We start from the raw sequence: 23,588 nt of genomic DNA, 5'->3' as shown, positions 1-23,588 counted from the left end.
AAGATAAAAAAAAAACTTGTTAAGAAAGTGTTAGATAATTTATCTTGTTTTAAGCGTGAATGTCTTATTTTAAGTTTTCAACTTTACACTAGAATCTTATTTCTAGATATAATTATTTTTATTCAAGAAATCTTGTCAAGTAAAATCATCTTGCTGCATGGACAGATAATTTCACTTGTTTTGAGTATCTTTTACCTCAGATTTAGTGTTTTTATCTTGTTTCATTTTTGCAGTGTACAATACATGATAAGATGTCAATAAGCAGGGAGATAATGAAGAGCAGAAGTTTAAAACTTGCCCTGAGGAAGGCCATTTGTGGCTGAAACATGTTGGCATATTTTTAATGAAGTTTAATTAAGGCTTTTTAAAAAATACCTTTTCGAATGCCTCAGACTCACTACCAGATTGAATCTTTGAATTGGGTCATTCCACGCCAAATCAACCAGAGCCCACGCACTTGCGTCTCAAAAAAATCTGAAAAAAATACCATGTGTGCCTATGTTACCCAGGAGACACTTTGTAAAATGTTTTTGTGCTAAGATCAATACTTTTCAAGTAACAGCCAGTTTTACATGGGGAGGGGGGTGTCAAATTTGTTCTGCCTCTTTTTTTTGTCAAAGTTCACAAGCTCATTGCTCAAGAACTAGAATCTGTAGGAGGCTCAAATTTTGCAGGCTGGTGCATAAATAGGAATAGTATGCAGTAAAATCACCACGAGTAGTCTGGATGATCCTGCATGGTCACAGCAGTCCCTCAAAGTTGATCAAAATTTTATTGGAGTTTTTGGCTGGGTTCTGTTTAGGCCTTCAGAAGACACATTTTTACTCAACATAGACTCTTGGGGTTTTTTTCTTATTGAGATAAGTAGAAACACTCTCCGAAAAAGCAATGAAGAGAAAAGAAAATCCATCAGGGACTGAACAGCAGACCTCACAAGTTTGAAAAATAAATTTGGATCTCATATTCAGAGCACCCTAACACCTTGTGGGAATATACAAAGATTTTTTTTATATTTTTTTCTATAATCTGCATTACCTCTTCTTTTTAAAAACACCAATTTGACTTGTCTTATGCAAATCTTTCTTTTTCATTTCCCACCCTGAACAAGGGCAAAATGCACCATAGAGATCTATTGAGAGATTTGTTTTGTATAGAGTAACCACTAGGTGCCACTAAAATCACTGAATCACTTAAATTGCAGGGTGGGGACAAAACATATTGATCTCAATGGTGCATTTTGTCCATGTTTAGGGTGGAAAATGAAAAAGAAAGATTCGCATAAGACAAGTAAAATTGGTGTTTTAAAAAAAAGAGGTAATGCAGATTATAGAAAAAAATATAAAAAAAATCTTTGTATATTCCCACAAGGTGTTAGGGTGCTCTGAATATGAGATCCAAAATTATTTTTCAAACTTGTGAGGTCTGCTGTTCGGTCCCTGATGGATTTTCTTTTATCTTCATTGCTTTTTCGGAGAGTGTTTCTACTGATCTCAATAAGAGAAAAAAAATCAAGAGCCTATGTTGAGTAAAAATATGTCTTCTGTAAGCCTAAACAGAGCCCAGCCAAGAACTCCAATAAAATTTTGATCAACTTTGAGGGACTGCTATGACCATGCAGGATCATCCAGACTACTCGTGGTGATTTTACTGCATACTATTCCTATTTATGCACCAGCCTGCAAAATTTGAGCCTCCTACAGATTCTAGTTCTTGAGCAATGAGCTTGTGAACTTTGACAAAAAAAAGAGGTAGAACAAATTTGACACCCCCCTCCCCATGTAAAACTGGCTGTTACTTGAAAAGTATTGATCTTAGCACAAAAACATTTTACAGAGTGTCTCCTGGGTAACATAGGCACACATGGTATTTTTTTCAGATTTTTTTGAGACGCAAGTGCGTGGGCTCTGGTTGATTTGGCGTGGAATGACCCAATTTCAATTGAATACCCCTGATGTAGGTTCTGGAAGATTGGTCAAATCTAGCAAGTAGGAAAGTTTAAGTGGATGACGTGAAAGTGAAAGTAAGACATTACTTTTCAGGCCAGCAATTGGTCACATAGTTTATTATAGCACAATAACACAACGTAATTGACATTATTTGATGCAGTCTATATCCGTGATTCTAAACTTTTGATTGGGTAGGCTATTTTTAACTTTTGGAGCCGTGGCACACCTCCCCTCCCTCGACAGCCATCTCTCACTTTCGGTGTGACATTAACACCAGGAATCTGATCAATGGCATTGAAATGTGACATTTACCCCTTGCAAATGTCCCAGAATCCCATGAGTGTCCTGTGGCAGCAGGAAGGAAAGTCATGTTTGAATACGGAAGCGCAGAGCGGTGCTAGCCAAAACCCCAAGGCCTGAATGCACACAGCAACCATCTGAGCATATAAATGCACATATAAGCACACACACAAACACACACAAACATAGACACACATAGACAGACAGACAGACAGACACACACACACACAGACACACACACACACACACACACAGCCCTCTTGTCCACCATGATCTGTTCTGCTCCAACACACCCTAGCAGCTTGAGGCACAGCACTAGCCCACTGCCCGGCTCTAACTCACGCACACGGTTGGGAAGGCAAATGGCTCAGAAGAGCTGATGACATCCACCTGAGGGAGCCCGGGTCTGGGGCCGACGCTTCGAGCTTTTCAGGAAAGCCGAGTGAGAGACCCAAACACATGATGAAATAAGAGCAACAGTGAGAGGCGAACGAAAAAGGCTGTTCAGCGTTGATCTCACAGCCCCCACACATCCATTTCTTTCCCAAAGTGATTCAAATTTAAAGGGACCACGAGTTAAGTGGTTCAAGCTACTCCTATAGAAAGCAAATAAATCTTAATTTGGCTCATTGACTCTACAGAAATCTAATATGCGCGCGTCTGCTGACGCTGCATCTGTTGAGTGCCATTAAAGTCCCAGGTGTTCACACATAGTATCAGTAAACAGGTAGTAATGGACCAATCACATCAAGACTGCACTTAGTGCAACAGAAGCAAAAGGAATCAGATAAATAGTCCAATAGTCCAATAATAGCATCACTGCTGACCACGGTCATGACATTCATCTTAGTTTAAGAAATATCTAGCAGGTGATACTTCCTTAATTCCAAATAATCTAACATCTGAAAAGACTCAAATTGCTCAACAAACAAATCTATAGGAAGCAGCAAATGTGTTTCAGTCCATGTGTGTGGCTGCTCAGCATAGATATGTTTCATCTCCACTCCAACGGGACACATGTTCCATCTCTCTAAAGAGGACTTTATTGAGAAAAATTCAATCATTTCCACACAGGTGCTGTGCAAGGGCTCATGTTTTGTGGACATGCCTTTGTGACATGTGAATTTATTGTGTGTGTGTGTGTGTGTGTGTGTGTGTGTGTGTGTGTGTGTGTGTGTGTGTGTGTGTGTGTGTGTGCGTTGGGCAAAGTACTACTGCTATCCCTCTTAAACCTTTTGCGCCCCCTCCGTGTGACCTTCGCATGACCTTTCGGCCTCCTCCTGCTTAGTCTGCTCGGCCAGCCCCAGGAGTGACACACAAGGGCCGCCAGCTGTGCCACCCTCCCTGCGGACGCTGACTTGGCACAGCTGGCATGGCTGCCACACGAGTAGCCCCTCTGGTGGGGCTGATTGTCCTGGTGGCAGCCTGACTTGTTTAGCAGGACGACGTCTCGCAATCTCTCAGTACACAATTTAGAAATGAATCCACACATACATGTTGCCTACTGTATATCACTGACTTTCACACTTTTTTACTCACACAGACTCAATGACAGTATTACAGAACTGAGTGAGTCTCACTTCCAGATGGTGATTTGTGATACCTAACCTCAATCTAACAAGAACATTTATTGCTATGCTATATATATGTTATATATCGCATAAGAATGTGTGACAGTGGGTGTCAACTGTCTAAAAAAAACCCCTCAGATTCACTTGCAACAAAGTTAGGCACGTTTTTTTGCCCTTTGCTTGCGAGAGAGATGCATCATATTCCGACAACAACACTGTTGTATTGTTATTGTTATTATCTCAAAAAATACATCTGATGTTTATTTGTGTGTAGTGTCTGCCAGTCAGTTATGGTAGCATACTAAACTTCCCACAACTGCCCACAAAGTACTGCCTGCTCGCGAATATGGATTTTTAAAGGGTACTGAAAATAGATAGCGTATGATCGGATTACCCTGCCACTGCAACCAAAAATATGTCTGAGGTACAGTTATATGCAAGTCTGTCTCTGAACTACAGTAGAATGCTGCTACTACCCATAGTAGGCTGTTGAAGTACATAGCGATCAACACATGAGGTGAGTTGCCCACAATCCTTGCGATCCGTGTCACCTCAACACAGAGTTACAATTTTACAACAAGAGGTGCACGTCAGACGATGACGTGGGGTACACGACAACGCAGCGGCTCTGGTGTTGCTCCAACGAAGAGCCATAAATTAGGCTTCAGCTCCCTGAGGAAATCTTCAGTGCTAATCAGGCAGTCGGTGACATTGCGATTCCTCAAGAAAGGCTGGTTGTGTGGCCTGCCGAGACTGGAGAGACATCCCAGGCGCTTTTCTCCACAGAAGCCAAGGCAGTGCTGTGCCAACAAGAAGAATCTAATTGTTCCACCGCAGCAGTCCATGAGAGCAGAGAACAACGCTGCATATGAAACATTAATTACAGAAAAATACTTCCAGACAACATGAAATATCAAGACAGGAGCACAGGCAGGCACTCAGTCTTGCGTCAACTAGCCTCTACAAACTTGACATGTCTGCAGGGGTTGCCTGTTATTCTCACTGTTTGTTTATTAATTTGCTGCTTGGTCTGCATCAATCCCACAGAGCTAAAATGTCTCGGTAAAGGTCAGACTACAGGCCAAAGAGTTTCTGATCAATACTGACACCTCAAATATCTGCCATGCTGCCATACATATTTAAAGGCAGCTGATACTTTGGAATCATGGATTTATACAGAAAGAGAGAAGGAGAAAAAAAGATTGAGCTAGAAAGAGCAAGACAGAGAGAGAGAGAGAGTAAGAGAGAGAGAGAGAGAGAGAGAGAGCTAGAGAGACAGGCAGGGAGAGAGAAAGAAGAGAGAAAGGAGAGGGAGGAGAGAGAAAAAAGGACACAGCAGAGAATGTGAGAATGAGACAGGGAGGGAGAGAGAAAGAGAGAGAAAGAAAGAGAGAGAGGGTTTGTATTGTGAGGGGTTTAAGAAGAGGATGGTAAAAAGAGTAAGAAACTGATGGACAGATGGAGGCTGGAAAGACCCAGGGAGAGGACAGGTGTTTCCGATCCAAGAGTGTCAGGTCAGTGGAGCCACAACAAGGCAGATGGCAGAGCAAGCCCCAGGGGACAGCACATAAACAAACACAAATACACACACAAACACAAGCCCACAGAAACACTCTCTCTCTCTCACACACACACACACACACACACACACACACACACACACACGCCTACACTCTTCTGAGGACATACACACACACACACTTGCACACATACAAGGACATGCCAAGACACATTCAACAGGCACACCTGTTCCAACACCCCCCCAGACACAAACAAACAACCCCCCACTGCCCCCAGTAATGTGGCACCCAATGGGCCACAAAATTAATCCTGGAGGCTGGTCAACAGCTTACCCCCACGCAACCTCTCAGGGGACATGATAAGGCAGAGGCAGTCGGACGGTGGAATTGGCCAGGCTCACCCCAGCCAACCACCTTTTTCAGGCCATGGTTGTTTCCTTTCCTGTTCACTCTAGCCTCTGTCAGGCTACTCTTCCCAGAGAGGGAAGTTTATTTATATACAGCATTTCATACACATAAAAGACACAAGGTCGAGAAGACTGATTAACATTTTGCAACTCGATGATCCTTAATCAGACATCCAGTGAACCGCAGCACTCCTTTAAAAATGGACATTCTTGAAAGTAGCCCCAATTATGTGTGCACACATATATTCCTTTAGGGCCCAAAATGCCCGAATAGAGCAGAATAGTCAAGAGTAAAAGCTTTAAAAAGCCCGGATCTACCAAGCCCATGGAGTACTGCCCTATATATTTTAGCACTTTCCACATCCACATCTTTGTGTGTATGTGTGTTTATGTGTACTGGGAACCATTTTGAGTTGCAGAGGTCTACATGTGTGCTTGTGTGTTTGCACAAGTGTTTGCATGGAACCACGTGAGTCACAAACATCCCTCTAAGAGACCAATAGTCAAGCCAGGCATACAATGAGATTCTATATAGAGCATACAGTGGGTAGGCATGCATGGGTCTATCTAGCATGCAGACCTATAGGGGTCCATAAGAATACCTAAGAATGGAAAGGCTCCTGTGAGGTGAAGTGAGAGCCACATACCTTGATGTAAGCGTCCAGCTGCGGGTAGACGCGCTGGACCCCGAGGAAGATGGAGAGGGAGGTGCGGTGGGGGAAGCTGGCGCACACGGCGTGCGTGACCTCGGGGAAGGAGAAGAGGCGGAAGCCGGCCGCCTCGTAGCGAAGCTGTGTCTCCGCGCAGGGGGCACCGACCGCCTCGCTCAACACGCTGCCCACCGCGCAGCGACACAAGGGCCCGGGCACCTACAACACACACATCCACACACACACACACACACACACACACGCACACACACTTTATTTGAATGATGAGCAATGACAAGCACCGGTTTCAGTTCTGCATGTACTTAAGGATGAATATGCACTGCTGAGGCACTGTAGATGTACAAGGAACACGAGCATGTTGATGCCAATTTAACACCTTCAAAATGTATCTCCTGGCTGCCTTCACCAACTGTAGTTAGACTTCAAGTTTCTCTGTGCAGATGCAAATGAGAAAAGGGACCACCATCTTTTCTTCTGGTGTAAGCACTAATAGTAAACAACATTTAAGGTACAAAAACAGCTGAGCCATGAGAAAAGGACAGTGGTGCCGCAGTGGTGCCTTAAGGCCCCTCCCGACAAACTCAAACTTTCACAGTACAGACTGATGATCAGTCTACATTATTTAAATATATGTCTTTCATATAGAGCAAGAAAAAGCCAAAATACCCATTTTAGTGGATTGAGGCAGAAATGTATTTAGTATTCACTATTATTCTGACTCAGCAGATCTACACTTTCTATGGCTTTTTTTGCGGGGTGTCTAGAGCGGCCGTCGTACTCCAAACGCACCAAATGAACCCCCACTGTCAGCATTCAGCGCTGTGGGAGTCCCCCGTGGCCTGCCGGGGGAGAGCAGATCTGATCAGGCAGCCACAGGAGGCATCATGATGAATGAGGGAACAGAGTGGAGGGAAGACTAGACTAGACCACACACTCACCCTCGCCATGTTGATCTGTCCACACAGGCATGAGAGAGGGCCAGTCAGATGTATTCTTTTTTATCTCTATTTCGCGCAAGCACTCTATATCCTGTGTGTGTGTGTGCGTGTGTGCGCGTGTGTGCGTGTGTGTGCGTGTGTGTGTGTGTGTGTGTGTGTGTGTGTGTGTGTGTGTGTGTGTGTATGTGTGTGTGTGTGTGTGTGTGTGTTTGTGTGTGTGTGTGTGTGTGTGTGTTTGTGTGTGTGTGTGTGCCCTACCTCCACCTTTCCAAGACTATCATCCCTAAAACCCATGTTCTATCTGGTATTCAGCCAGCACACTCAGTCTCGCTCTGTCTATTTATACCTTTACATTCCCTCTACGCACGTCTGTCAAATGTTTCTAATCATTACAGTGTAAGCCTGAAGTTGCACTACATTCATCTGAAGCCCTCAAGACTCTCTATGTTAGAATCAGTCTACAAGACTCGCTATTCTTGGAGAGTAGGCCTTCAGTCCAAGGCAAGGTTTTTGTGGACACGATTTAAAGATGAGTATCCATCACTAACAAGAAATTCAACTACAGTAATTTCCTGCATCTAAGCCGCATTGTGTATAAGCCGCAGGACAGTGTTTTATGCAAGTTAAAAGAAACAAAACCATATTAGCACCATATTAACTGCCCCCCTGTATTAACCTCATAGCTTAAGAAATTTTGCAAAATCAATGGATAAGCCACGGCTAATAGTCGGGAAATTACGGTACAACTATTCTAGAGCACACGAGAGACTCTTTCCAACTTGGTGATACAACACTCAATGCTGCTGGTGCCAGCGCTGAAAAGGAAAATGCCACATGTATCCCTGGCAAGGCAGACGAGCGAGATACCACGCATTGTTAATGTGTCATCACCAGTGTCAACACGCGTCAAATGTCTGACACTGCCTAATCATTATTATCTAAATCCAACTCCGTCAGACTATCAGATGCAACTGAATAAAGCCCTGATGCACTTAATGAGCAATAACCACCCTCACAGTCACTCATTTTCTGTCTTGCTCGCACACGCGTGCACACACACACACACACACAAACACACACACACACACACACACGCACACACAGTGTTGTTCACAGAGAGCCTCCTGAAGTGTTCCATCCTTGCCTCACTGTGAGATATCAGAAGCTGTTGAAGGCTGCTTGACGGACTGGTGGAAAATGGCGAGAAGGGGAAAAACAGAAACAAGGACGCATCTGCATGCGCCCCGTCGCGCGAGTCATTTCCAGCCGCACGCCTCTGCCGCGGCCCCTAAACGCCCCTCCCTCTCCGGAGGAGAGCGCATACGAACCGAGCCCCCTCTCTGGAGGTCACGGCCCACCAAAAAGTCATGACGGCGCAGCGCAGCGCACAAAAGGGGGGCCATCTGGGAGCAGCTCCAGGGCAGCTCTGGGGCACAGCGCCCGGCCCAGCTCCTCCGCTGAGAAGCCCGCTCCCCTGCACTCGGCTGCTTTTCTTAGCCGCGTCTCGGTGACCCGCTCGGAGACCTTACTATCTAGAGCTGTGAGCCGGAGTAGGCTAATGAATTAGACCCCCATTAGGAGGCCTCGCTGGATTTCCCACCTGGGCTGGTGATTAGATGTGGGAGGTGGACTGTCCTCCCCCGGGCGAGCCTCGGCTCATCTAGGCTATTTTCCTCGAAGGTAGAGATTTCATCACCTCTGATGAAATGAAATGGCCCACTTCAGTGACAACGTGCATTCTACTCCTCTAACCACACCGTGCGCTCTCCTCCCAAACACTGAGATTGCAAAATTATTACAAATGATAATAACAATGTTTTCCTTTCAAATGGATACACAGCTTTTTTTTCTGGGGGGGGGGGTATAAATCAAGAGTATCTTGATCCATCTCTAGATCCATCTAGTCCACACAACAGAAAATTCAAATAACATACCTCCATAAAACTCGACATATCACACATACAATCTATACGAAACCAGGTGTAAACCAGGTGTAAACCAGGTGTTCTACCTTACGAAGAGAAATGCTCATGTATCTAATCTGCCATGTCATAGATACAAAAAGGGGAACAGATTTCAATACAGTCAAACTCACCGCCACTCACACATTCAATCAGCCCTTTTCCTATACAACCCTGTAGGTCCCTGTGTTGTTGGAAAGGGCCACTATACAATACTGCAAACCGCACCAGACCCTCACCCGTCACACAATACTAACACAATACTAACCAAAGTGAAACTAAATTCCAGCATCTGGAGTCTGGACTACGAGCAGGATCTGGATAATTATGTAAGAGGACTAAGATATGGTGACCTTCTGTCTCGTATAAAACATTGAGAACTACATTGGACCAGAACTCTCAAAGTTAGGCGAGTGGTCAGACACAGAAGGACGGATGGAAGAACAGATGGAAGCGTTTCCAATATGGGTTTATTGCGAGTTGTCGGGGAAAGGCTAAAAAATATGATTCCTTCTCCTGTCTATTCCACACTGTAGCTGTTTGGCTAGTGAAGGCAATTACAGATCAGAAACCATCCCAACACACGAGCGCTGTGGGCTGAGAGGCTGCTGAGGGGAAATCTTCTCATGCCAGGGGGTGCTTGTTGTTTTCCAACCCCACTGAGTCGAGGAGAAAAAAACAGTCTCTTTGAAAGCTTCTGACCTTGGGACTGCAAGTGACACCGTGGGCTCCTAATGAACTGAGATCATTATGCCAGTTAGCCGTGTTGGATCGCTGAACTTGGCCAGGCTTGTATGCTAAGTGAGTGGGGGCCTGAGCCAGCCACTAATTGGAGGCCTGGGAATAAGAGGAAGGCAGAGACCGGAGGGGTGGGGGGTTACAAAGACGGCTTTGGACAACTCATACGGGGCATGTCGATCTAGTCACAATCCATCCCAGTACGCCTAACTCACACAGCATGTCTATCAAGTCGCACATCACTCCAGCTACCTCTCACAGGTAGGTCTCTGAAGTCACATCATCCAAGCTTAAATACAGAGCACATCTATCAAGTCATACATCATTCCAGCTAACCTAAGAAACATCTAGTCATAGGATACATTCCAGATAGCCTAACTAACTCATACAACTATCTATTAAGTCACCCATAATGCAGCTATCCTGATTCATACACAGCATGTCTATAAAGTCACACATCATTCCAGTACAGAAATCTGGCTCCATGAACAGGGAAAAAACAGCAGCTGTGTTAATATGCACAGGTTTTTTGATTAAACGATAAGCATTCTAGACTTTTTGATCGGAATATCAGTTGCTGCTTTGCTTTTGCTTGAGAACTGAGAAGCCACAGCGGACCACCCCTGACACAATCCCTTCCATTCCGATAAAAATTCTAATCGGATCAGCAGTTTTGTTCCGAGCAAGATGTTTAGAAGTCATTTTTATTCCAATTGAGCCATTATTCTAATTCTAACCAGATTAAAAGTGTCCCTGTAAACCCACCCAATGTGGCTCAGACAACATTATGGACAATTTCAGCCCATTAACAGACGCATGAAAGGGAGGGGTGTCATTTTTGAAGTCTACCTTTAACAGATTTCACTGGAAAGCGTGGGAATGTCTTTCGTCCAGTCATAAATTATGGTATATCACGTGGGTGCTTATGGCTAATTTCCTGTGTGCATCATGGCCCGGAGAGATCATTTCCAGAAAGAATGGACCAAAGCCTGTTATGGTCATACCCTGTGACTTGACCCATACCACAGATTTGATGCTAGTCGAGGCCGCAATCAAAGATGTTTTTGTGAAAACAGATGACCCCAGAGGTCAACACATTTAATCACAAACATTATTCACGCCTTGCATCATAAATGAGAGGCTAAATACTTCCATTAGAGTAGACAAACACTACAAGCACCACAACTCAGAATAGACAATTCTCTCTTAAAAAAAAAATCACACTGATGCTTCCTTCTTGCCAAGTCAACAGCTTCAGCTTTACTCCCATTTGCTTTCGAAGGATGAGCAGCAACTTTGCTTTAACTTTGCACAAACAGTACGGTTGAATCTCCTTTCTTGTCAGATTGAATTCTTGTTTCGCCACATGGCACAGGAGGATCCCCGTGACTCAGAGAAGATCAAGTGTCTGCATAATGGATGAAAGCGGCAGGGAGGGAAGTCCTGCTGGTCACATCACAAGGCCTAGGGTCTGAGATCACAACCGAAGAGCAAAGTGCACGGAGGAACAGACAACCGCCATCTATTTCATGTGTTGTTGGGTTAAGAGGAGGCACCAATCCGACCCAATCACATCAAGCATCAGAGCCTCGTAGTCTAGTCAGTCATGATCTCTTCACAACACACAGATACACATTACTCCCGCCCATTTCTTCTCTTTCTGTGATGGAAAAGAGGGGGACTCTATCTATTAGCATCCCTTTTTACGAGTGATGCACTGAACTTAGTGAAACTGTTTGGGTAATAAAAATGAAAGCGTTTGACTTCAGCAAACACCGAAACAGAATATGAACTCAACCTTGGACGTAATTATTTATCAAAGATGCACCCAGTGAACATTTAGATGGTGCGGTAACAGTAAAAGTACATTTTAGTTCCATGAGAGCTGAGAATGCGCTTTCAAGTGTTGATCACTGGGAATATCCAAATATTAGGGCTAGACGATGAAAGAAATATCTAAACGCAATTTTTCTTAGATATTGCAAGTTGATTAGTGATAAAATTTCTGAAAGTCAAGCCTCAGTTCATTATTCACTATTACAAATGACTGAAAAAGTTGCTTACTCCAGAGACGGTTCAAAATACTCAGAAATAAGAGCCATGAGTTGGATAATTCATTGCAGTCATGGTAATTTGCTATTTGTTAGAATTGTGATTTCAATTAACTTAAAAATCGATTAATCTGTCAGCCCTAGCCAATGTGTTAATGTACATTTCGAATATGTTGGCCTAAAATAGGCTACTAATAGTTAACGAACATATGATATCATTAATTAACACAATCCAATAAACACTCACAATAACATTAACCTAATCTGACATGCCCACATTAGCTTGATGTTACAAAAACAAGAACATTCATCATATTAGGTATGTTTCAGCCTATGTACAGCCTACAGTAGAGTAAATCAATCCTGGAACTGTCAGTGAAGAGAGAGGGAGGGAGGGAGAGCGGTGGAGGGGGGGTATATTAGAAACTATATTCACTCAAGGGAGCAGGACTGGCTTCCAAAGCAGTGACATGTTTATTATGGGTGGCTTAACTGAACTTTGACCTCAAGGGTCAAACACAGTCCTGTGCCTTGTGCCTGTAGTACAGCTGTGCTAACACTCAAGGCCTAGCTAGAAAGACCTCCAACAGAGTGCAACCAGATATGGAGAGACAAGCCAAGACAGAAGCACGATATTAGGATGAACGAGGGGGAAAGACTTTAAAGCCATGTTATCCTACAAACAAAGTGGCCTAAGCTCCCAATTTCACACAAGCCATAGCATTCAAAATGTATTTGGCCAGCGTTCTCTCTGTGCTTTGGGGGTGATGGTTTCTGGTACAACTGTACCACTTGATAGACTATATGCTACAGCAATTCCAAGTTAATATGCAATATTTTACAATATTCTTGTGTGCAAATATTGAGCATATTTGAAACGGCCATGGGTGTACACTCAATCATTCAAAACATTGTTAGGAGCCCAGAGAAATTGCCAGGGAAACACGAAAACCAAGAAATAAAGCTCTAATTGAAGCTACAACAGTGATGACATCTGTCATGATAACAAGAAACTCATTGTGAAAATACAGGATATCAAGCCTGTGTAAAATTAAATTCTATTTTTCACATCTGATAATGGAGACAAATGTTCAACACACTCCACCCCCTCACCAAAACCCAGTATTGACACAATGGTAAACAAAGCAACACTGCCACCTAGTGGTGGAAAACATATCTGATCAATCAAGCTTTATAATGACAGTTGTACCTGTAAAAAAAAAAAAAAAGCATTGCATAGTAGCAGGTTAGTTCTCAAAAGTGAAGATTGAAGAGAATAATAATTGTGAAGAGAATAATAATTTGTCGATGCATTCTAGGCAAATGATGGCTTCAGCTAAAATGACGCTATTACAGCTATAGGCCTAAACCTCCTCCCCTCCATGGTGATGGGCTACAACACTGTCTTGTCTGGCTCTTTCAGCAAGTCTTTAGTCTTTACTTTCAATAGGCCTACATTACACTGACAAGATTTGGGAAAGATTCTTGAAATGTTGTAGTCTTTTAACTAATGCTCCTCATTCAAGCTTTACTCGAAAGATTGTAGTCTTTTGAGTAAAGCTTGAATGAGGAGCATTAGTTAAAAGACTACAACATTTCAAGAATCTTTCCCAAATCTTGTCAGTGTGAAGAAGGCTTTATAGGACAACTGTTGTACACATTACCATTAAGTGTCCACATTACATTACATAACATAGTTGGTTTCTAATCTGTCATTCTACTATCGGTATGAATGAAACAAACTTTGAACTCTATCTGCCATAAATCAAGGAGGATTATTAGTGTGTCTTGGGAGGGATATAGGCCTAAATTCTAACTGGATGTAATGCAATTTGTCTATCAAATTGACATGGCCTAGCCTAATTTCCATTTGACTATAACTGACTATAACTATTCTTCAAGTTTCTTTTTTTTCTTTTCTTCTGTGTTCATTTATCAGCTCATTTGGATAATACCAAATGTGTAATTCTAGGCCTAAACTCAATGAGGACGGTTGATCTGTGTTCATCGTGTGTGTGGTGCTGGATAGACACACTTAGGTCAAACTAGCTTTTGGTGTCCAATCCCTCCCCAGTCCCTTATTTCGCTCTGATTTGGTCTTACTAAGAAAACCTTTATGATAAAGTCAATATCTTGCATCAGACCTGGAATATTGTGTATTCTTCACCTCCATCGGTTACAGTTCAATATAGTTTAAAGACAAGGCTCTCAAAGAACAGAATAATGACTTTTATGGTTGACCATACAAATTCTAACTTTAAGTTATCAGATGTGATATTATAGCCTAGGCACTTATTCCTAACTGACCCTCACCTTTTTTGGATCATCGTAGAAAACCCCAATGGTGGAGAGCTTCGGACCAAGTCTACTACACTCTGTGAAGAGCGCTCCACAGTCTTTGTAAGGTCCTTGCTTAAACTTGTAGGCAATTGTGATATTTTTCATTGGAGGTGATCCGGTCCGGATGTTAATTTCGGAAAAGAGGCCCGAGTACATCACGTACCCGATGCCCATCAACAACAGAGTTAATATTAAGATGCCGACAACTCCGAGGATCTGCCATCCAGACATTTCAATCAGGCAACAGACACTGTGGAGATCATTCAGCAACAGCCGCGGCTTGCTCTAACCTACTAACCTCAATCTTGGTAAAACCAGGCGAATTAGTCGGTGTTACATGTTACTTAAGCAATTTACCTGTTAGGTAGCTAGCTAGCTAGCAGGTTATCGTAGAGTTGTTGGCTAACTAGTGTCTTTGAGGCATACAACTGCGTAAAGAACGTGTATAGTTCGTTTTGAAAACGTGGTGACTTGGAGTTGGAAGAGACTCGGCGATGTGTTTTTTCTGTAATCTGGTAGACACATTTACCCTCTCTGACAGACCGAGAGGCTGAATTTGTATCCCATTCAAACATTGGTTTTACCAGTCGTAGACGTACTCTGATGGTTCTACTTTTCTTTCAGCTGTGTGTGAAAGGAACTCTCTCGAGTTCAGTGATTTCACTTCCGGGTAGGCTGATCACTTTATCATAACAGAGAAATTTAAACGGGCCCTGTCCATAAGAAAAGTCTGATCTTTGATAAAATAACCAGCGGTCAATCTTAGGTAAAATTAACCCACGAATGCACTCAACCCCAGATCTATTTGCAGTACGTGATAAATAGACAAATCCCCCTTTTTGATATGATAGAGAGGATGCCCCTACATGGCCACATAATAGTGAATTGTCAAGATCCTCTGGATTCTGGATTACCTCATTTATAGTCTAGAGGTCTTGTTATTAGTTTGCTTTTTATTTTTATTTTTTGTATCTTGATTTAATTTTACAGAAATAAACTTTTGTTGCAGTCAGATTTATGTCTTGCATGCTTGCTTTTAGAACCAGACCATAACTGTCTACTGGTGTAAGGTAATATGCCTATGTTTTATGTTAAAGACAGAAGGGGCTCTCACAAAGAGCAGGACATGCCCTGACAAGAACTCAAATGCAAAATATCTACATTTCTACTCACACAACAAAATGAAACGAAATACAATATCTGCCTTTCTGGCAAGAAGGCCTAGACCTTGAGGGTTTACAGGGCCTTTGACATATCAAACTGACACTTCTACTCCACTGTAAGGGAGTGGATGTTGGTAGTCCGATAGGCCCTGAAAAAAGTCTGGGTACTGTCCACTGGGAAATGTTTCCAACTCTTAACATCAAAATGGACTTTGTGTTAGACTAACTTTTAAAACATTGTTTTAACTAACCAATCAAATTGATCAGAGATTCGAAATGTTAGGCTACTTCCTACTTTGTTTAACGGCTAATTAACTACAAGTATCAATGTTACCTTTGCTGTAGGCTACCTATTGTTCTGATTTTTTTTTTTTTAAGTTGGTCAGTTTGTCATTTTTTTGCTCTAAGAACAATAACCTGCATTTAAACTTTTTAGTTCCATATATATCCTTATGCTTAATAAAATGGAAAAACTAATCCTAATTCACAGCAGTTGTCTCTAATTTTGCCAATTTTGATGGTCAGCTCAAACTTTGATGATGTTCTTCTCATTTTTCATTTGTCCAGCAGAGGGCGACAACCAAATAAGAACGTGTCTCCTGGTGATAGTTTGTGTTGTGCCATTTCTCAGTCAATACCAAGCAACAGGCCTGATAAAGGTCAAAGTAACTTTATTGTATAGAAAACATGACTTGTAACAGAATGAAAGTATACAATTACATTTGTTTATGTTTTATACATAACGTTTAGGCAAGAAATAGCCTACATTCAAGACACAAAAATGTAACATTCACAGTTTAAAAAAGATGCACATTTTAAAAATGAAAAAAAAAAGATGACCTCATCTTGTAGGAGATTCTCTAGCCTGAGTAAGAGCTGTGATGAAGCCGTTATAAATTGAGTCCAGTCATAAGCAGGGACGGACATGGTCTTCAGGGGAATGTAGAAGTCTGTCATGAACTGGCTCATTGTTTGCAGCTGAATAGTTATTTGGAAAACACTGGCTGCAAGAACATGGATTAGTTCTTAGTCTGGCTCAGTTAAGTCAGAGTGCGTGGTAACTCTCTTAATCAAAGAGCTCTTTGGCTTTTTCCTTCTGTGAGAATGAAGCAATAGGGCTCTTCTATTAGAAGGTTTACCACATACTCCAATTGAACTTCGCCAGGAAGGAAGGAAGGAACTAATCCATGTTCTTGGACCCCCTACACCCCCTTTAACAGGGGTGTGCATCTCTGGCTATAGAGATTAGAAAAAAAGGCACAATACTGTATAAGAAATCACTATCAGAGTGTGAGCTGGAGAGTGTACACTGCAGCAATGCTGGGCAAAGTTTGTTGTTCGTGCAAAGAGCTGAAACTGACCAGAGCTCCGTCTTGTGACTGCTTGCAACACTGCTGACGTCCTCTGGTTGTTATGGGTGACTGGCACTGAGTCAGGGAGCACGTCGGATGCAGCACGTCCGGGTAAAGTGGTCAGAGGTGAAGACCTGGGTATGGGGGTGGTGACAGGGTTGCTGGCCTTCAGTCAGCATCAAGGCGCTGGATCAGGTTCTCCATGACAGTCCCTGAGAGCAAGTCCAGATCTGGGAGCTTGAGCCAGTCCTCCTCCCTCACACCCCACACAGAGCCCTCGGGCTAGGAGAGTGACGCATAGCGAGAGGAAAATATTACATGGAGAGACAGCGACTGCCAACAGTGAGTACACACAATTCACAAATTGATGAGCAGCCAAAATTCACGTCATTACAGTACGTCATTTATAACCAAGGGTGGGAACATCCACATAGGCTACATGTTGATACAATCACAACATTCAGGCCACAATACAACACAATACAATGCTATCCCAATCCCATGCATCAAAAAACGTAAACATCCCAACTCCTCTCAAAACAAACTAACCTTCTCCTCATAGTCGTGAAACACGAGGATAATGTCATCTTTTTCAAACACCAGCAGCATGGCATCGTCAGACGTCTGAGTCTCTAGGGCCTTGGCCTGGACACAAGATTGAAACACAGCATTCACTCCAGGGCATTAGGACTAACAGCATGACTTCATCTAAACCGCACACTAGGCTGAACGGCACTAGGCTGACTCCAGGAGCTTACCCTGTAGAGAAAGCGAGGGGGTTTGGAGCTGTCCGGCTCAGGGTCTGAGAATGGAGCGGACACCTCCGTTTGTTCACTCGACCTCTCGTCCGCTCTGCTGTCCTCAGCGGTGGCTGCGTTCGTTGCCGTGTCCGCACTGTCTGCTGTTGCGGTGGTGTCTGGTGCACCTGCGTCTGGCTGCTGCTCCTGTGGCTCCTGCTCCTCTTCCGCCTGTCCATTATTGGCAGCTGGAGTTTCGGCAGGTTGGGTCGTGCCGTCTGCGGGGGTCAAGGAGAGGCGTGGCATAGGGAGAGGTGGTCGCCTGGGTTTATCGGCTCCTGGTGACTTTGGCGCTTCGCTTTCAGCCTCGGCCGCTTTCGCGTCGGACGCGTCCGCGCATTGTTGAACGTCTTCTTGCTGCTTGTCCGAGCCATCTTCTGACTGGGCCACTTCAAAGCTCTGGTGTCCGTTCTCGTTGGCCGACGGCGACGCCGCAGTCCTGGGGAGGTCCCCCTCGGATGACATGGAGAGTCGGTGGGTCGAAGGCGTGTCGCTGTCAGTCAGGCTGACGGACTCCAAGTCCGAGGTGCTGTCCCCATGACGCACCGTCTCGTCGGGGGCTGTATCCGTGGTAACGTTGCAGTCTTCCGAAGTGCTCATCCGTTGTGGGGTGGACTGGGCAGAGCTCTGGTGATTGGAAGGGAAGGCAGTGTTGCAGGGGATGGGAGCAGAAATGGCCAGGGACTTCCTCTTCTTCGACTTGGTGCTGCACAGGAAAAGGACCCATACCAAGAGGATGGCAGTTTCATGTACCATTGTGTATGAGAAAAGAACGAAAACGAGAAATTACCAATAAAAAGAAGAAAGACACAAACAAAGGGAACCAACAATGGCATATCTGAAATGTCAGACTGACATAATTCTGATGCCTTGGGCTAAAGTGTTGCTTCATCTACAGCACTGAATTTAGTCAGTCTGACATAACAGAAAAACAGTTATTAAAACACAATGACATGCTGACAGTAACCAATGGTTATTTTAACAGGCAAAAATGAATTGCTAGCTTGACATCTATGTTTACAAATGCTTCCTACATCAAGTCATGTTTTAATCTGCTAACAAAAATGATCATGCTTATTTCAAACTAAACGTTTCCATACGCTTTTACAGATAATCTTAAACTGTATGATTTACCTGGAGAGTCCCTTAATAATGAAAGTACTGCCCGAGTGTTGAGTGTCCAGTTTCTTCATCACATTGTAGAGTTCATGATTCAGCTTAAAAAAAAACACACACACACACACACACACACACACACACACACACACACACACACACACACACACACACACACACACACACACACACACACACACACACACACACACACACACACACACACACACACACACACACACACACACACACACACACACACACACACACACACACACACACACACACACACACACACACACACACACACACACACACACACACACACACACACACACACACATCATTCTACATCTATTAGAAGTTTGTCAGAGTGTCAGTAGCACTCCCAGCAGATAAGAATCTTGATAATGATAAACAAGTTCTACTAAAGAGAGACCTACCACACTCATCTCCTTATAGAACACATCTCTGAGGTTGGAGAGGTTCTGGAAAACGGTCACGTAGCATCCAATTCGGCTACAGACACAGAGGAGCAGAACGAAAACGCATGACAACAATTAGTAGCTGACACTACAGACGAAGAGGTCACTGTATCAAAAACAATGTGGAATATTGTTGTAGGCAGCTTTCTAATGCAGAGTTAAGTTCCCCTACCTCAATTCTAAAAGTCCAGACAAAACAACAGTAAAAGCAGCCAAAGGATATTTGATATCATACCAAACAACTGCAGCAGGTGACTGTATACAATGCTTGCTATTGTCTGCATGCCTTGGTAATTAGCTAGCCATGAGTAACGTGAAATCTCTCAGCATTTAAATTCCATACGGTTTAAAACAGCCACTCCTATTGAAAATGAATAACAGCCAGTCATTTTACTGCTGTCTCTTATAGCTTATGTGAATAGGGTTCATGCCCACACAAAAAGCTTCACTGTTAATTCAAGTATAAAGATTTTAATCTGATTTCTGAAACATATTTGTAATACGAAATCAGCCTAAACCCACCCATGAGGAGTTGTGAAATGTGTGTATGACTGATAGGTGTGTATCACCCATCATACTGAACATACAGTAAAGGTGTTAATACGCAAGGCAACCTTTTGAGCAATGTTCTGAGCAATGGTATTCCTGTGTGTTGTTGTTTGGGCGGGCTCCCAATGATATTGGGCAACATTTTGTTTGTCAGTGTGTGTGTATGTGTAATACTCCATCTACCTTTGATAGAGCTGAGGCAGCTCTTCCCTGAGCTCCTTGTTTATGTCCTCGAAGATGCTCTGCGCCGAGTTAAACTCTTCCTCTGCCTGGTGAGAGACGGGGAGGAGTGACATGAGGCAGATCAAAAGACGAGAGAGGGAAAGGAAGAGGCGTAATGAAAAAGGTCCTAAACACTAACAAACAAGCGCGCGCGCACACACACACACACACACACACACACACACAGTCAGTCGCACACTAGATCAGCCACTGTTGCGACACCTTGCTTATCTTGGCTTCATCTCTCTTCTTGGCGCTCTGTAACGTCTCCAGCTGGTGACGGGCTGAGTCGTAGTCCACCAGCTTCCTGCCCCTCTTGGCCACCCGCTCCTGGGGAAAGCACATTGCAATGTCAATACAGTTCCACTCATATCAGTGTAATGTCTGTCTCCAACTGACTGGACAGAGGAAACAAATGGACTCTGTGGCATTGTTCCTTGGAAAGAATACTTGTGCAATATTTACGCAACAGTCTGTTGAGTGTGTTCACTTAGGAATGTGGTGTTTACGCGTTATCTCCTACAGCTGAACACCCACAACCGAAACTAACGGCAGGTGTCTGCCTCTGTGGAAATGCAGAGTCTGGGCTTTTGACGGGATGTGATGTGGCAGAACCGAGAGAGAGAGAGAGAGATAGATAGATAGAGAGATAGAGAGATAGAGAGATAGATAGATAGATAGAGAGATAGAGAGAGAGAGAGAGAGATAGAGATAGAGAGAGAGAGAGGCAACACAGTGATAGCGCTACACCCACTCTGACATCAGGAAATTGACTGGTGTAGTTCTCCATGGTGCGCATGAGCTGATCTTTCAACTTCTCCTCATAGTCATTCCACAGAAGATCCTCACTCTGAAATACAGATGGGCAGAGTGACCACAAGACAATACAAGGGAAAGAGATTTAGATACCGGTACTCAGATTGAGGTCCTTATAGTCATGGAGGCAGTGCAAATATTTATTAAGCATTATACATTTACTTCACAAAATGATGAGTCATGTTTGCATAGTGTAACCAAAAACATGACTAACTATGTTGACCAGCCTGCATAGATGGAATCATCAATGACACATTGGACAAATTGGTAAATCAAGAAAGGATAGATACTACACTATGGCTGGAATCACACACACACACACAGTTTTACCTCCATAATGACTGGTATATCTTCCCTCCCTTCCCAGTCAGACTCATAGACACTCTGGAGCGTCTGGGAGAGCTTTTTAGATGTCTCGTGGATAACTGAGGGAAATTAGAAGATACCCATTGCATCAGGCAATGAACAATACTATCTACATTACTTATGCAGTCAGAAATATTAGAGGAAACATTAGGGAAGTACAAATTCACCTACAATCTCTTGAAGGATTGAGCATCAATCTTGTTTTAAGTGTCATCTTATATCTTTGGAAAATATGAAATCCATATCATTTCAAACTAGTCGGCCTATGGGAAATTCCCAAAGCTGTTCTTGGGTTGCCCGCGCCCGAGCACCTGACAAGAACTGCCGACTCCTGAAAACTAAATTAGCTTTGAAACAGAGAGAGGACAGGAAACACTCAACACTGACTCTGCTTCTTCACGCTATGTTAATAGCTTAGCATTTACTGGAAACTGCCGACCCCAATCCAAAATTGCTTTGCTGTGGTTAAGCTGATCTTAGATAGTGTTACAAGTTTCAACAGCAATTTTTCTCTGGCTCTTCGGTTATTGTCCTGTAAGCATTCGTATGGTCTGAACATCTGGTACGGTAAAGCTGAAGAGCATTTGCGCTGCATGGCAACTTGAATGTGGTATTTAGTCAGAGTTGCGCTACACCTCCACCTCAAACATGTAAACAATGGTGGTTTCCTACGAGGTAGCAAACATGCCATGGCCCAGAATAGTTCCGTGAAGGCAATCATTTCTCCTCTCTGCCTTGCCATTCAATTGAACACTAGCAGAGGTGACGCCTTGCTGACCAGTGCATAATATGGGTGGCATTTAGTCTGAAAGCCACATAGACAGTATTGCCCAACTCACACAAACACACATAGGCACTAGGCGCGCACACACACGCGCGCGCGCACACACACACACACACACACACACGAGAGAAAGTCCTGTGTTCTAATTATAGATGCCATTCACTTCTTGCTTTCTTTTTCCAAAAAATGAGATCAGAAACTGTTCTCTTCCTGGCTACCATTACTGTGCTATTTCTAATCTTCACAAATCAGCATCTTTGGTGGACTGCATACAAATCTGTCAATCGCAAGTCCTGGGTAGACACTGTAGTGTACAGTATACCACCACCACTCAATTTCAAACCAGCTGAACGCACACGTCACTACACCAAAGACATGGTTGTGGTTTTTAGTAGCCCAGTAAAAACAATCATATTTCAAAATTAGTTGTTAGGAAGGCATGCAAGATAAAACACTAGGCCAAACCCATGTTCAAGTTGGTATCTACAAGTAAACCAAAAGGTTTGAACGAAGTGAGGGGCATACAAGCTTACACTAATTCCTCTGATTTGATTATGAAAACTAAATCAACATTCAACAGCCATGCTCACAAACTGGTGGGCTGTTTTTCAAACTGCATGACTTGAGAAACAGCGAGTAGGCTACCTTTGACAGCGGTGTAGTAGGCCTTGACGTCCTTGAAAAGCCTCGCTCCGTCAGTCTGACAAGAGAGAAGGAGATGCAGACAACACTTAAGAGGGAGTCCTACAGTTCACTATAGGCTATAGACTACATTTCTTCTACCTACATCAAAAAAAAAGAAAAAGAAATGATCTGCTTAGTGGAGGTGACTTGTGTTTGGTATAAACACTGGAGTGAACAGTCCCCCCCATTGACAACTAGCGACTACAATGATTGATACTATCAACACACCCAGAGTGGCACGCAGACCAGCTGTACAGCAGCATGAGGCTTTGTCTCACTGTTTGACCAAGTAGTTGTTCATCCATTACACATGTACTCATACTGGGTGGACAATGAGTCAGTCCATGTTACGTAATATTTCTATATCACTTTTATATGAATATGTCTGTATAAAATATAATTGTCTGTACTGACATTGTCCAGACGGTGTTACTTTTTTTGTTTTTAATGTTATGGTTGTCAAGTACAAGAGACTATATGGCAAATTGGACTAGAGAAAACCACAGTGAGTATCCGTGAACTAACAAATGCCTGGTTGTCAGGGTGGAGTAACTTCCTGTGATAGAGCGAAGACACACGTGTGCATAATATGTCCTTCAGAAAATGATCTTCAACACCTGATCTTCAACAGTGACACAGAGAAGGCCTACGTCTAATATACTGAAATATAGAATGAACCTCAGGACAGAATGCATGTGGATGGAAGGACTATTATATAGATGATAAGACTATAAAGACTATTATATAGATGATATACACATGACACTTTGTATTCAAAAAGCATTTGAATATACCATATACTATGCTATGC

The 23,588-nt window shown here is 43.3% G+C and overlaps 2 protein-coding genes across 2 annotated transcripts in view; both read right to left on the bottom strand.

Moving 5' to 3' along the window:
• Positions 1-15,075, bottom strand: part of LOC134092627 (testis-expressed protein 264 homolog) — a 44,122-nt gene extending 29,047 nt beyond the window's left edge. Inside the window, exons 1-2 of the mRNA XM_062545642.1 lie at positions 14,417-15,075; positions 6,392-6,613 (exon numbers count right to left, since the gene is read on the bottom strand). Coding sequence (XP_062401626.1) covers positions 6,392-6,613; positions 14,417-14,674 — 480 coding nt within the window. The 5' untranslated portion in view covers positions 14,675-15,075. The remainder of the gene's footprint in view (positions 1-6,391; positions 6,614-14,416) is intronic.
• Positions 15,076-16,260: 1,185 nt separating this feature from the next.
• bin2b (bridging integrator 2b) overlaps positions 16,261-23,588 on the bottom strand; it is a 9,061-nt gene continuing 1,733 nt past the window's right edge. The window contains exons 4-13 of the mRNA XM_062545640.1: positions 22,739-22,793; positions 21,274-21,368; positions 20,882-20,977; positions 20,350-20,457; positions 20,089-20,174; positions 19,315-19,390; positions 18,890-18,972; positions 17,717-18,461; positions 17,508-17,603; positions 16,261-17,240 (exon numbers count right to left, since the gene is read on the bottom strand). Of these exons, the coding sequence (XP_062401624.1) occupies positions 17,127-17,240; positions 17,508-17,603; positions 17,717-18,461; positions 18,890-18,972; positions 19,315-19,390; positions 20,089-20,174; positions 20,350-20,457; positions 20,882-20,977; positions 21,274-21,368; positions 22,739-22,793 (1,554 nt within the window). The 3' untranslated portion in view covers positions 16,261-17,126. The remainder of the gene's footprint in view (positions 17,241-17,507; positions 17,604-17,716; positions 18,462-18,889; positions 18,973-19,314; positions 19,391-20,088; positions 20,175-20,349; positions 20,458-20,881; positions 20,978-21,273; positions 21,369-22,738; positions 22,794-23,588) is intronic.

This window comes from Sardina pilchardus, chromosome 9 (assembly GCF_963854185.1).
Source record: "Sardina pilchardus chromosome 9, fSarPil1.1, whole genome shotgun sequence".
NCBI lineage: Eukaryota > Metazoa > Chordata > Actinopteri > Clupeiformes > Clupeidae > Sardina > Sardina pilchardus.
Note: the sequence above shows the minus strand (reverse complement) of the source record. Positions and strands in the feature narration are given on the sequence as shown.